Genomic DNA, 14,183 nt, shown 5'->3' on the forward strand with positions numbered 1-14,183 from the left:
GTAAGCTCTTTAGCGCCAGTTCGTTCTCTCCTGTCACTTGTCATGAATGTTTGGACTGATATGCATGTTCGGAAAGTGGTTCAAAATAGACGCACGACCACGTCATCTGAACGATCATCCGGACCGATGCCGACCGTCGCTGAGCTTGTGTCATGGGGTATATAAGCATAAGACAATCTTCACCAGTACGGGTTCATTCGATCAATGGCAAGTGCAGGTACAGTACGCCAACAGCAAAGATGGCCCCCGCTCAAGTCATGACTGCTACCGAGGCTCCCTCAATCACCACCCTGCCGTTGGTCGCTGGACCTCTGGTAGAATACCGTCCGATACACCCCACATTTGGTGCGGAAGCCACCGCCGATTTCTCATCCATCACATCAGAGCTTGTCGATGAGATCAAGCAAGGTCTTGCCAAGGTATGTTCATCTCCCCGCTTCTTACTATCCGTTGCTCATATGAGCTGCCCGCAGTACGGCGTGTTAGTCTTCCGCAAGACAGGTCTTGACGACGCTAGACATGTCGAGATGTCACATCTGTTTGGCGATCTAGACGATATCGCGCCGTTCGTGTCTGGTCTAGGTCAGAAGAACCGTCTCACCAGCGACTAGTGAGTCTGTCCCTTTCCCCTGGGAGAGACATGGAACTCTTGAACTGATTTGGGGAATAGCCTATTCGACGTTGGAAACGTCAATCCCGACGGAACGGTCATGCAACCGGGAACGATGCGCGATCTCCTACTTCGATGCAACTACCATTTCCACGCCGATTCAGCGTTCAACCCCCGACGAGCAGGTATCTCCCTGCTCTTAGCACATGAGCTACCTCCAGCCGAACTTGGCGGGGATACAGAGTTCGCCGATACGCGGTCCGCATATGAGCATCTGAGCGAGGGGAGGAAGGAGCAGATCAAGGATTGGGTCGTTATGAATTCGCAATTGCAATGCAGGAGGAATGCCAATACAGACAAAAATGGTGCACTCAACCCTCTGCTTGATACGGACGAGGTGAGTCACTCGACGTCTACACTGCATTTCAGATCGATCGCTAATCAATCGATGGCAGTTTGACCCGATGAAACATCGATTCGGGATACACAGACTTGTTCAGTTACACGAGCCTTCGGGCAGGACCAACTTGTACATCGCTGCGCATGCTCATCATGTCGAAGGGATGGGGATCGAGGAGGGTCAAAAAGAGCTGAAAGGACTACTGGAGTATGTGGATCAACCGAAGTACACTTTCAGGGTGAAATGGAGGGATCCAGGTGACTTGGGTGAGTCGCATAAGATGGATTGTACGGTCCCCTGTGCTCACGTCTCATCAGTCGTCTGGGACAACACGTGCGTTCTGCATCGCTCTGTGCCAGGTAGCTACGCTGGGAAATACAAGCGTGATCTTAGAAGGACGACAGTGCATGATATGGGACCCCAGGCTTGGGGATTGAATGAGGTTGGAGCCACTTGGCGCAATGGTCTGGATTGAGGGATTTTACCAGCAGCTGGGTTCTTGATGCAGCATTTTCGGTTGAGGTACTGGTGCAATTTGCGAGGCGTAAAGCAGTCACCTTGCGCTAAAGTAAGATGACGAGAAGTGGGAACTGTGGGATGGGGTCTTACAATGTGACATACATTCTGTTCGATTACTTTACTTGCATCGACTGGATACGTGAAAGATTGAGTCACTGATGTGAAGGACAGTCGTGAAACGGAATTATAGAGCGCCCAACGTGACCACCAAAAGAGGACTGAAAATGAAGAACGGTCGGATCAGATCCTCTCGACATGCTCAAAGTCGTGTTTTTCAATATCGTCATGCTTGAGATCTCGCTGATCGACACCGGCCGCGTCGATCTCTTCTGCCGTGAGAGCGAACTGGTTCGCTTTGGTGTGCTTGAACTGACGAGCCGGGACCTTGTTCTCGAACAGCAAGTCGATTTCTCCAAACGGCCTATCTTTCGTCTCTGCGGCATCGCAAATATAGAATTAGTGATCCCCACAGACGACTCGTGGTGGCCAACACCCACCTGGCAAACGGAACCAGCACCAGATAAGACAGAGAAGGTTGGTGCCCGCGTAGAAAAATCCTGCCTTTGCTCCCCAATTCCATGCTACGCGTCTGTTAGCGAAACTGAAAGAGTCGTGTGGGGAACCGACGTACCAGTCGCAGAAATCATGCGAGGCGTGACCGAATTGGAGAAGATACCTGTGAGATTATATACGAATCGACCGATGGTGATTGTCTTGTAACGAAGTCGTCCAGAGGGTGTTTCCGCCACGATCGGATAACAAGCAGGTCCGACTGTGATCATATTGAACAAGGTCGAAATGACGAGGAGTATTCCGATGGCAAGTTGACTTTCCTTTGAGTTCTTGAAACCCAACGCACCGACTGTCAAGATATTAGTCTTCAGCCGCACAGAAGTCACATTGACTCACTCGCAATGAGACAACAGAACATGCACGCCAAGCCGACCATATAAATGGTAGCTCTTCCGACACGAGCCATGAGGAACCAGCAAACGATTCCGCCGATGATGTAGCACGAGGAGAGAGCGATGTTGACGTCGAATGCTTGGATAGGTGTGAAGCCAGCCGATTCCAGAAAGACCACAGAGTAACCTAGAATCGCGTTTCCACAGAGGATCTGAGCGGCCCAAACAACGCAATTCTGTCGACAAAGTAGTCAGCGTGAAGTCAATCAACTTTTTCTACGCTTCTTTGTCGCTCACAATTTCAGTACGTCTCAAATTGGTACCCCGGAAGCATTCGAGGATACTCGAGCCCTCGGTCTCTGCCATCTCAAGTCGGGTGGTATGAACAATGTATGCCAATGTCGCTTCGACATCTTTGTCGGCTGGGTCTCGGAGACGAAGAAGGGCTTTGCGAGCGGTATCGTGTTCACCTCTTCGGACAGCGTTCCAAGGGGACTCTGGGGCCAGGTAGGCACCGATGAATAGAGGGATTGGCCACACCCACTGGCATACGAAAGGGAGACGCCACCCTTGGAAACAGACGAGCGATCAGTTTTTGCTACAGTTGATGACACAGGCAATACTCACCCCAGTCACCCTGTAGATTGGCGACGGCACGGACCACTCCTGAGCTGAGCAGGATACCTGCTCCCCAGCACATGCACACATACGCAGTCACGTATGGTCTGAGTACCGTTGGTACGACCTCGGATGCGTATGAAGTACTCAAAGTCTCTGCTTAGACGTCAGATCTACACGACTCCGCAGCGCAATGTCTCACTTACGGAAGATACCCCAACTGATACCGCAAACGGCTTCCCCCACAGCGAGAACGGGCAACGAATTCGCGAAGACGGGGATGAAAATTGCCAATAGCATCCATACCATGAACACCATATAAGTGCGTCTGGCGCCTAGCCTGTCTTGCGCCCACATGTTGATGATGAGGCCGCAGAGTTGACCGACGACCGACGAGTTGGACAGTCCAGACTGCCATGCAGCTGTTGTCACGTAAGCCGTGATCCTTACCTTCTCGGGAGATGGACACACCAGTTATCGCTTTCTTGCCGTCAGATCCAACTGTACCGAACCGATTGATGAACTGTTCTTGACCATAGAACGAGGAGATCTAGATAAGCGCATGTCAGTATGTTGAGGTGAGATCGTCATGCTCATCCTACATACCACAACTACATCATAACCCTCCATCACCAGAGCGGTTGAAAGGAACATCGCCCAAAACACAGCAGCTTTGTATTTCTTCAAGGCTTGCTTGATGGTCAATTCATGATCGAGAGCATCGGCTTCTTGAGCCCTCTGAATGAGATCTGCATTCTCCCGGTTGTTGAGATGCAGAGCCCTTTCGTTGAAATTGGTGGTGACTACTGGCATGGTGAATCGGGATACCTCTCTCACTCGTTCGTGGAGGGAATATGGGCTCCCCAGGGGGCCATCGTTTTAAGCATTTCTGCTTGTGGAGAGATCCAAATCAATGACTTCCGGACGATCAGTTCCATCCACGTGATAGCAGGGTGTCTTGAGGATGGCACCGAGACAGAGTAGGGCCGAGAGAGCACTGTAGTAAGCGCCTGCCAGGTACACTGATGCTACCGAGCACGCGAGATCAGCTTAGTCATCCATTGCACCGATATGAAGAACAGCTGATGGAGGATGACGATCACCCATTGCCCCGGTTGTTACGACCACCATACACCCGATCCACCGGCGCCGGCACATATTCCCCGAAGCTTCAGAGTTCTATAAGTAGAGCTGTATCCTTGAAAGCAAGTCCGCCCGAAAGCAAGTCTGTTTACTCAAACACATCGTCATTTTCATCTACATGCTTACAGTATGACTGACAGAAGTCCTTCTCGGGTATCTGACGGGTTGGCCAAACGGGCCTGTGACCAGTGTCATGCACGCAAAGTCAAGGTATGACTCGGTCTTTCTGGTATAGGCTGATCAGTCGGAAATTAGTGCAATGGTTCTGAACCTTGCGCAACATGTCGAAGGACCGTGGTAACATGTTCGTTTCTGAATCCGGTTCTTCCCAAAGGTCCTACTCCACGGTAGGTAAGATACCATGGTGGCAAAGTTGTACATGACTGAGCGACTACATGCAGAGCTAAACGTTCACGGCGCCGAGAGACATTCGCACGAAAGCGTACGACGAGATCATCTTCCCCCTCTAAACCTTCGAACAGGCTGAATGAACAAGCGAGAGACACTCCAAGCGGGATTGGCACGAGCATAGCCGAAAGATGGTTACAAGACACCTGGACTTCGGACTGGCAGACTGGAACGACTCCATTGCTTGACCAGAACGAAGGATTAGGTCGGGAAGAACACAGCCAGTCAAAGGGCCTGAGCGATGGACCTGTCTTGCATATTGACCAGTCTACAGTCCGTGGTCGATCGAATGCGGACACGGGGAGCGTCCAGATTGTCCCCACCGATGGGACTTTCACACCTTCTCTCACAGAGTTGTTCGCAGCAGACCTGTCGTGGCAGGAGTACGAGACACGCGATGATGCAGGTGCAAGCTCAAGTCGACTAACGGAGGTCCCGCCGACTAAAACCGAGGCAACAAAACCCAGGGATTCCTCTCCTTCGTTATCATTTCTGGACGGCATCTTCTCCTCCAACATTCAGACTGCCACCCAATCCTCCCTGCCAGGTGTGTCTTGGAACACACCTTGGTCAATGCCATTTGTACCGCCTGAAGATGTCTCTCCGATCTTCACGCTCACCCTTGACACCCTCATCAAACCTCAATTGGAGCGGTTCTTCGACAGGGTATATCCGATGATACCGGTATTCTCCCGTTCATATATTCTGTCACGACTTGACGATCCAGAGTCTCAGCAGAATCGAACGTTTGTGGCCCTTGTCTTGTCCATGTGCGCTTTATCGCTCGTCCATCCACTTCGATCAGATGAGCTTGCCAGCCGACCGCATCGGGCGAAGCAATGCAAGATCTTGATCGATGAAGCATTGCGTTTGAGATCGAGATGGGACTGGGGTCTCACTCCGCGAGTACAAGCAGCAACTGCAAGCTACCTGATGTTTGGTGCGTTGTTTGAGCTGGGCTACGCGGATGGTGCGAGGATCAAGTTGAAGGAGGCAATCGGTATGGGAGAAGCATTGAGTCTTGCCAGTCGACGGGGCCATGCTGGTATCGAATTGGATGAAGCACGAAGACGACTGAGACTGTTCTGGATCTTGAGTGTCACCGAGCGGTGAGTCGCTTAGGCGACGTATGAGCTGATTATTCAGAGCGTATGCGCTTCAACGATTTGGAGGGATCACCTTTTCCGGTTCCCTACTTCCCGACGCAATCGGTCTTGATCCGTCCATAGATCCAGCTTCTGGGACACTGTTCTACCTCGCACGGCTGTTCTCTCCGATCGACAACGACATAATATTTTGCTGGAACAAGAAGTGCACCCCCTTGACTTGCACCAAATTGACTAGTGCAAGGGGTGTGACGATTCTCCGCGCACTGGGAGGTTCGGCTTCCGACGTGTTCGGGGTTGGGGCAGACTTTGGTGGCCTGAGCGAGGTCCAGAAAGCCGATTTGCTCATCACATGGCAATGGCTAAGGAACAGGGTATGGCGGCTGGCGGCTGGGCATGGTCTAATCCAAGAGGAAGGAGGGGAAAAGGAACTGAGTGTGGAGTATATAGTCGATGTCGCGGCCACTACAGTTGCGATCTGTCAAAGGCTGACTCTGGGCGCCATGGAGGCGCATGGCTGTGGCTTTGTGAGTGCTGTCACACAAGGTACATCATCATTGACCAAGGTATACAGGTGGAAAAGCTGTACGATATCGCTCAGATCGTTACTGAGGTCGGTCAAGCTTGCCCTCAGCTTCGAGGACAGCTCAATGCTATTGCATGGAGCGATCGCTGGATGACGCTACTGCAAAGTCTTCACTTGTTCGTAACTCAACATCGTGCGGGGACAGGCTTTGCGCAGTCTCTCACAGAAGCGATGTCAATGGTAAGCGTATCGAAGATCTTGTCTGCAGAACTCAGGTAGGTGTATCGACGATATGGATAGCTGGCTTGACGAACTATGCAATTCTTGTCGATCCAAATGGCGCAAAGTCAAGAATGAGAGAATAGATACAGTGCATTTCATGTTTCATACATGTGGAAGTTATCACAACATTTGCTCATATCTCGTCCGCTCGGAGGAACGCTGTCCTCACTCGACCAGCACCGCCCCTATTGGCCCTAGCGAACCAGGGAGTGAATCTGATCTTGTCACCCAAACCAGTCCAGGTCCTTGGTCTGTTGCCGGTCACCACGCTATATGCCTGCTCGTCTTTCACTTCGTTCAAAGAGTACGCTTGCTCGTTGGCCTCGAGCATGATGACAGGGATGCCGCCGATGACAGTAGAGTTCTCGGCAAACGTCGTCTTGGACGATATACCGACACCTTCGAAGTGTGGGTGAGCTGAGTCAATCGACTCATTGTCGAACGATTCCGCAGTGTATACGATAGGACCACGAGTGACATTGAGGGTGTCTTGACCCGTAAGTGGATGGGGCGACAGCAAGCGGACGGGAAGGGAGAAAGTCTGTGAGAACGACGAAGTGGCAGGGAGAGTAATCACTAGGAATCCCGGCGTTTCCGAGGTTGACTTTGCGGACACCTGTAGATGCTTTCACATAAGTGCCGCGCACATGTCAGGAGGGGGACAGCAGCTTACCTTGACGTCCTCGGCGTAATCAGGACAAGGGACGGAAACCTTCCAGGTCCATCCTTCAGGAGCTTCGAGTTTCCAGTTCGCCTCGCCCACCCATGGCATACCGCTTTCCATACTGACTTTTGCCGTCTTCCCGTCCGGGAGTTCGATCTCTCGAGTCGCTGAGAGATGCAGATACACGTTGAGTGATATGATCTTGCTTGCTTCATCGACTTTAGCCGACCAGGTATACCCTCCAATCATTCCCAGTGTTCGAGAGAGATTGGGCGGACAGCAGCAGACTGTCTGACTTGTAAGTGCGACTCACAGAATGGCGCACGCTCAGATCACTCACCCTCAAACCAGTCTTTTCTCGTGGCGACCTCATCACCCCAAGTCGCAAGCTTGTTCGCGTAGCTGAACTGCTTCCCGTCCAAGCTACCGCCACCCAATACCGCGTTGAGGAGACAAAGCTCCATCACGTCTCTGACTTTCCCATCCAGTCCATGAGAAAGGATACGTTCAGAGGTCATCATGCACGCGATGGATGCACAGGTCTCCGCATAACAGCCGCCTTCCCCCGTGGACTGAGGGAGTCGATGGGGGATATGAGAGAAGCCTTCCCACTGCAAGCTGATCAGTCGATATTCAAGCGAAAAAAGAGTTTCACATACCGCAGGTTCAGTTCCAAAGCCACCAGTCACATACATCTTGTTGTCGACCGCATCCGTCAACAGTCGTTTAGCATCTTCCAGAAACCCGCCACCGAGATCTGCGCATGCAGTGTAGAGGTAGAATGCGCGGACAGAGTGCCCGAGGATAGCATCTTGGTCGTGAATGGGCAAGTGGGATTGGTTGTACCTGGGAACAGTCAGCGTGGGGACAGTATTCTGGTCGGATTGAGTTCACTCACGCCATGTCTTTCGTACTAGACAGATTGAAGGAAGTGATTGGGTCTTTTCTGACTTCTGCCTCGTGAACAAAGTATGTTTCTCCACCGTATTCTTCCCGCTTGACGCCCCTAGCCTCAAGGAGATACCGACCAAACTCGAGATGACGAGGGTCGTGGGTGAGATTGTAGAGTCTTAACACTGCCAGTTCAAGTTCAGGGTGGCCAGGATAACCGTGTAATTGATCCTTTCCCGATCCGAAGGCTTTCATGAAACATTCAACATACTGCAGTACGTCAGCATACTCTCGGTTCGAGCGAGAGCAGATCTTACCCGAATCATGACGTCCAAGAATTGGCGTGATTCGGTGTAGTGGTGATGTGCCAGTGCTCCCTCAAGAAGATGTCCGGCGTTGTCTGGTCTCATCAGATGAGGTACACTTTTCGTAGACCCAAAAACTCACACATCTCATGCATGTCCCGAAGATTCTTGTATCGCCCTTCCGGGTCCACCACGGTAAAGTAGATGTCTAGATATCCATCGGGCTGCTGTGCCTTTTCGATCATATCCACGAGCTCCTGAATCGCTGCATCGAATTCGGCGGCATGTGAGCAGGATTTGGCGTCGGGAGAGGACAAGAAGTAGCACGCTCCTTCGATCCTACGTTCGTCAGCCCGACATAAAATGACTTGTACCCACCATTTGCCAACGTCCGATTCCCAGAATAGAGAAGGAGGGATCCCGTCGACCTGTTTACAATCAGCGAAGCATTCTCTGAGCCTCATAAGCAGCTCACCCTCGTCTTCGCTCCTGTCAAACGTCGGACATCGTACGCAGGATGCCATCCCAACTTGAACGCATCGTAGCTTCCCTGCTTCTTCAACTGATCCAATTGCGTTTTGAGCACTTGATTCGAGTAAAGGTTTCGAAGCTTTCCGTAGAATGATTCTGTGTTGACGGCTGGAAAAGACGAGGTCAGCACAGCGCAACTTATTAGAAACGGTCGTACTGACAAGTCAGAAAGTAAGTCTCTTGAGGTCGAGGACGCGACAAGATCGTGTCTTTATGACTGTGACCGTTGGTCGCAGCGTGTCCGTTGAGCTTCAGTTGGGTCATGGCGGGATGTATAGATGTCGAAGTTTGGGACTCTTTGAAAGGACTCAAGGAAGATATCATCCATTTTGGAGACATCATTGATGCTCATTGTGGTGTGGAGGGTGGTCGAGGTCATGGATGACGACGGGTGAGATCAGCTGATGATGTCGCAGAGTACCGCCGAGATCAAGAGAGAGTAAGGCCGAACAAACAACCGCAGCGACTTTGTATGTCACACTCCCGGTATCATACCGCCGGTCAAGGAGATCCTGATAGTATCAATCGTGTGTCATGGAATGCTGAGCCGGCAGCAGATTTTGGACATACGGTAGTCTCAACGCAGTGTTTGGGCGCAGTGTTTGGGGGCTTCAACACAGATGCAAGTCTTCGAGTCCAGGCTGTGACGGCGCTCCCGGATACGTTCATCGCGGAGATTGTGCGCACCCCGCACGCAAAGACCGGTTCTCGGTCGACTTGCAACAGCGTCCACATCTATCACATATCACTTCTATCACCAGATTCGACTACAGAACGAATAGATCAGGGTCGTTCCCGGACACGATGGATGACACGACAGATAGGACAGCTGTTCACTAGTAGAGCTGGTGCATGGAAGGGCGCTGTGGAAGTCGAGAGGATGAGGGGCATCGTCAGTCACGTTGTCAGTCACACTCGTGACAAACACTCACTCCTTGTCATATCGAGAGCCGATGTCTCTACAGCGGGTATCTGAAGCTTTTGATCTCCCAGTCGGTACGGCTGCGCCAATGTGATTAGCATAACGTATCCTTTCAGATTTCCGGACAGACGCATACTCCATGAATTCGATATTGTCAAGCTCTTCCGTCTCCAGCTCTGCTTCTTGTGCGCGTTTGGCATTCCAACGCTTGTGTACCAGAACAAGGCCACCCATGGTGGCAGCATGAAGGCACAACATCACGATCATTGTCACTTTAGCCGGAACATAGCCTGGCGCGTCCTTTGCAGGATATAATTGCGCTCCTCTGGATTCCAAAGGTTTAGCTCGCATCTCGATTGTCTGCCAAACCGATACAACTCACGCCAGATTACCGGCCGAGTAGAACACTTGATACAGCGCGAAGAATGTTGCTCGCTTGGTGTGACCAGCTATCATCGACTGGAACCATGGGATGAAAAGCATCTGACCGACAGGGAACCAGAAGACAAGGCAGTAGCCGGCGAACCTTGCGTTCTTTTGTGCCGCAGGAATCGCTATCATCATGATAGCCCCAACGATGGAAACCCCGATACAGATGACCGCTGGAAGACCTGCAAAGTAGATCCCGTTATCGAGATGGCCTTTGAGAACGAGGCGTCTTCACTCACCTCTTTGCTTCATCCGTCTCGAGAGAAGTATGCCAGCAATCATAGCGACAGTCTCGGATGCTCCGGTCGACATACCCAACAGTGTTGTCTGCTTGGTTGTGTACCCAAAGTCCGCGATGATGGTAGCTCCAAAACTTGAGATACTACCGTTAGGAACCGACGCGCCGAACACAGATATTGCGCAGAGATAGATGCGAGGGTCTCTCCAAGCTTCCCAGAACTGGGACATCTTGTATTCGCTGGCTGCTGTACCGGTCTTGTTCTGGCGGATACGCTCAAGTGCCAGTAATCGTTCTTCCGGGGTGAGCCACCAGGCTGAAGCGGGACTGGAGGGAATCAGGACGAAGAGAACGAGACCGAAAACTCCCGTGACCGGCCCAAGAAGTACGAAGATGAACTTCCACTTGGCAACAGCTACACCTGTCTGAGCGGATACTCCTTCCATTCATGGTGCTAGGTCAATCGCTACTCACCTGACGATTCGAGTCGGAACATGCCATATGAGATCCTTTCCAACGTCACTCAGCATCAAGATAGGAAGAGTACCGTATCATTCGACTCACAAACCCCCAATGATCTGAGACATGCCGACGCTACCGAACCACAATCCCACTCGAGTCGCTTGCTCTTCTCGGGTGTACCACATTCCGGTCACTGCGCCGAGGATTGGTACCATCTGAAGCATTGTAAGCAGATGGTGCGTTCTCACGGCAAGATCAACTCACGGCCGATTCAGCCATACCGAGGAGGAACCGACAGGTTGCCAAACCTGCAAAGTTGTGACATGCCGCCGTGCATCCCAACACGATCCCCCATATGACAACAACGGTGCTCAGGTGCCATCTGACGGGTATTCGCACGAGCAGCCAGGCCGCACAGGGCTGCCATATCAAGTAGCCAATACTATACCATGCAGTCAGTGTGTTGTCAACCCATGAATGAAGGCTTGTCGACTGACTAGAAGAGAGAACCAAGCCACGCAAATTGCTGACCGACCAGCCCGTTTTGTGTCGTGATCCCGAACAATCTGGAGTATGAAATGGCCGACTTGTCCAAGAAGTTGAAGAACTCGCAGAGCATCATGCATGGCATGCTGAAGGAGTATCAATATGTGTGTCAGGCTTCGTTTGAGAGACTCACATATACAAGTCAATCTTCCGCACCAGCTTCTTGAGCTTTGCGGGATCCACTTCGGCGAGGTCGACATGCTGGGCATTAGCCAGGAGATCCAAAGCCTTGTCGCCGTGTACCTCAGCAGATGCATGCCCATTGCCTTCGTTTGAAGGCAATACGACGGCATGAGACGATTCTTTGTCGTATATTTCTTTGGAGAAGCTGTCGGCCATGACGGTTTGAAGTTGTCGTATGCGATGGGGAAATGAGGCACTAGCTCTGATCTTGAACTTATGTGTATATGAGGTTCGGACGCATCGCAAAAGGACGCCAGACTGTTCGCCGATCGGACAAGACCTGCTTATCTCGCCCAAGTGCTCTCAGTTGGAAATGTCATCAATCCGAGGAGCTCTGGGATCAAAAGATCGCCTGACGTTGGGCGACAAAGGCTCGCCGGGACTGGAAACCGCGTGCCGGAATGTAGCCGAACGAGTCGTCGCCCAATGGTTGGCCGCAGTCATCCGTTTCCCCAAACCCGAACGGCCGCTGCTATCTACATCGTCATCCTTCGATACCTATCCTTCCGACCTATTCAGCACCAACAAGAATCGTGATGGCCGTGCTGCTGAATCTCATAACGCTTGCTACCGCAGTGGCATTCGCGAGTGTAGCACACGCATCCTCCTCCTTGCAAGATGCGACGGCGGATCTGCAACACGCACGCAACCTTCTAGCCCGGTGAGAACAAGAGGGTAAAGATGCACTAAAGTTGAGAATGCTTATCGTGCTAAGACTAGATACCAGCTCATCGACACACACGTCGATACACCTCAAGTCCTTCGAGTCCTGGCTCGCCAGCCTCTTGACATGTTACCCGATCTCAACATATCCTTACCTGGCCAATTTGATCTCCCACGAGCTCGTCAAGGTGGTGTGGGCGGGTATGTACTGATGAGTTCCCGGTCGGAATTGCACTAATTCTGGCTGTAGGGCGTTCTTTACGGTCTGGACTCCCTGTCAAGACCTGCTGGGGATCGATGTCGGTCAAGACTTTCAACAACCCGACCAAACCATACGGGATACGATAGAATCGATTGACCTGATCCGCGAGATGATCGACTATGAACCGAGCTTGCAGTATGCAACAACTGCTGCCGAAGCTGAACAGGCTTTCTCGAACGGCAAGATCGCCGCTCTTATAGGGATGGAGGGGTGAGTCATCTCAAATTGACACCTTTGTGGTGAGCTACGAGCTGATGGTTGCTCCCCCAGATCTCATATGCTGGGCAACTCATTATCAACTATTCGAATCCTCGCTCGATTGGGCGTCCGCTACCTCACTCTTACCCATACGTGTCACTCATCATTCGCCAGCTCAGCGGGCGGGGGCGCAGGCACCGATGGATCGTTCCTGCGACCTGTGCATCCCGGCAATGGACTCACTGCAATAGGCCGAGAGCTCGTAAAGGAGCTCAATCGCTTAGGTGTGATCGTCGACTTGAGTCATGTCAGTGATCAGACCATGACGGATGTCCTCGACATAACCGATGTGCCCATAGCATTTACGCATTCAGGAGCAAGAGGAGTGAACGACCATCCTCGCAATGTTCCTGATGAAATCTTAGCACGCATCGGTCCAGGAAAGAATGAGGGTATCATGTGAGTTCGTCTTTCCTCGCCTTCTCCATTCTTCCCTGGCTAAATTCATCGCAGTCAAAGCGTCCTGTTCAAGCACTTCATTGACTCAAATAACGCGACCATCCCTCGGGTAGTCGATCACGTGGAATACATCGCGCTGCACACATCTAGACAGCACGTAGGGCTCGCCAGCGATTTTGATGGCATGGGCGAGGTCGTGGAAGGTATGGAAGATTGCTCGAAGTGGCCGTCTCTGGTAAGTCTTGACATCAGGTCGCACGTGGGCAACTCTGATGTTGCGTCTCAAGGTGGCCGAGTTCATTCGCCGAGGGTGGACAGACGAAGAGATCAAGGGATTGCTCGGCGGTAACCTTCTCCGAGTCATGAGAGCGGTAGAACAGGCCGCATATCGTCGGCGAGATGAACGACCGTCTAGCGCCATATACGGAAAGCGAACGGATCTGCCTGCCAGTAACTGGGGTGGACCGAACGGAGCGTACTTGCCAGGGAAGGTGAAGGCGATTGTCGACAGGCGACATCTCAGGGACGAGCTTTGAATGGAGATGCGATCAATTCGAAACGTGGTGTCTATACAGCAGTGTCTGGAACCTGACGATGAACCAAGTATAACACAAACGAAGCGGACTAGGAAGGGCTGCGCGCAAGCCATGCATAGTGATTTGAATCTTGAATTAAGCTGTGATGCCTCTGTTCCAGGTGGAGTTGAACTCGGGAATGACGGCAGACCATGCACGTAGAGATCAATAAATTATCAATTGTCAGTAGTGACTTAGCTGTCGTGTGACCATTGGGCCTTGATCATCAATTTATATCAGGATGGAGGAAGCCGGCCCGCTTGACGATCCGAGTAACATCCTTCAATCTCGCTGCTTTCACCGTGACCTCGTTGATGAAACCACCCAATTTCGTTGCG

At 51.8% G+C, this 14,183-nt stretch overlaps 6 protein-coding genes across 6 annotated transcripts; 3 read left to right on the plus strand and 3 right to left on the minus strand.

Annotated features, from left to right (window-relative positions):
- Positions 1–239: 239 nt before the first annotated feature.
- Positions 240–1,485, plus strand: IAR55_002597 (uncharacterized protein; the record flags this gene model as incomplete). The annotated part of the gene is made up of 5 exons (XM_066945710.1): positions 240–419; positions 474–610; positions 671–1,007; positions 1,066–1,276; positions 1,328–1,485. The coding sequence occupies 5 exons, from the start codon at positions 240–242 to the stop codon at positions 1,483–1,485; spliced, it is 1,023 nt and encodes a 340-aa protein (XP_066804399.1).
- Positions 1,486–1,769: 284 nt separating this feature from the next.
- Positions 1,770–3,865, minus strand: IAR55_002598 (uncharacterized protein; the record flags this gene model as incomplete). Its single annotated transcript, XM_066945711.1, has 9 exons — positions 1,770–1,963; positions 2,027–2,110; positions 2,161–2,391; positions 2,439–2,670; positions 2,732–3,003; positions 3,062–3,208; positions 3,259–3,474; positions 3,524–3,602; positions 3,659–3,865. 9 exons carry the CDS (start codon positions 3,863–3,865, stop codon positions 1,770–1,772), a joined length of 1,662 nt encoding a protein of 553 aa, XP_066804400.1.
- A 1,311-nt stretch (positions 3,866–5,176) lies between these two features.
- IAR55_002599 (uncharacterized protein) lies at positions 5,177–6,514 on the plus strand (the record flags this gene model as incomplete). The annotated part of the gene is made up of 3 exons (XM_066945712.1): positions 5,177–5,712; positions 5,948–6,236; positions 6,284–6,514. 3 exons carry the CDS (start codon positions 5,177–5,179, stop codon positions 6,512–6,514), a joined length of 1,056 nt encoding a protein of 351 aa, XP_066804401.1.
- A 136-nt stretch (positions 6,515–6,650) lies between these two features.
- Positions 6,651–9,172, minus strand: IAR55_002600 (uncharacterized protein; the record flags this gene model as incomplete). Its single annotated transcript, XM_066945713.1, has 9 exons — positions 6,651–7,133; positions 7,191–7,468; positions 7,522–7,792; positions 7,841–8,027; positions 8,080–8,342; positions 8,390–8,472; positions 8,520–8,805; positions 8,853–9,016; positions 9,070–9,172. The coding sequence occupies 9 exons, from the start codon at positions 9,170–9,172 to the stop codon at positions 6,651–6,653; spliced, it is 2,118 nt and encodes a 705-aa protein (XP_066804402.1).
- Positions 9,173–9,867: 695 nt separating this feature from the next.
- On the minus strand, positions 9,868–11,844 carry IAR55_002601 (uncharacterized protein; the record flags this gene model as incomplete). Its single annotated transcript, XM_066945714.1, has 9 exons — positions 9,868–9,910; positions 9,967–10,155; positions 10,213–10,441; positions 10,499–10,918; positions 10,972–11,006; positions 11,062–11,174; positions 11,224–11,401; positions 11,457–11,591; positions 11,639–11,844. The coding sequence occupies 9 exons, from the start codon at positions 11,842–11,844 to the stop codon at positions 9,868–9,870; spliced, it is 1,548 nt and encodes a 515-aa protein (XP_066804403.1).
- A 380-nt stretch (positions 11,845–12,224) lies between these two features.
- Positions 12,225–13,806, plus strand: IAR55_002602 (uncharacterized protein; the record flags this gene model as incomplete). The annotated part of the gene is made up of 6 exons (XM_066945715.1): positions 12,225–12,349; positions 12,409–12,552; positions 12,602–12,823; positions 12,884–13,270; positions 13,325–13,505; positions 13,558–13,806. 6 exons carry the CDS (start codon positions 12,225–12,227, stop codon positions 13,804–13,806), a joined length of 1,308 nt encoding a protein of 435 aa, XP_066804404.1.
- Between the last annotated feature and the right edge of the window lie 377 nt (positions 13,807–14,183).

This window comes from Kwoniella newhampshirensis, chromosome 4, assembly GCF_039105145.1.
Source record: "Kwoniella newhampshirensis strain CBS 13917 chromosome 4, whole genome shotgun sequence".
Taxonomy (NCBI): domain Eukaryota; kingdom Fungi; phylum Basidiomycota; class Tremellomycetes; order Tremellales; family Cryptococcaceae; genus Kwoniella; species Kwoniella newhampshirensis.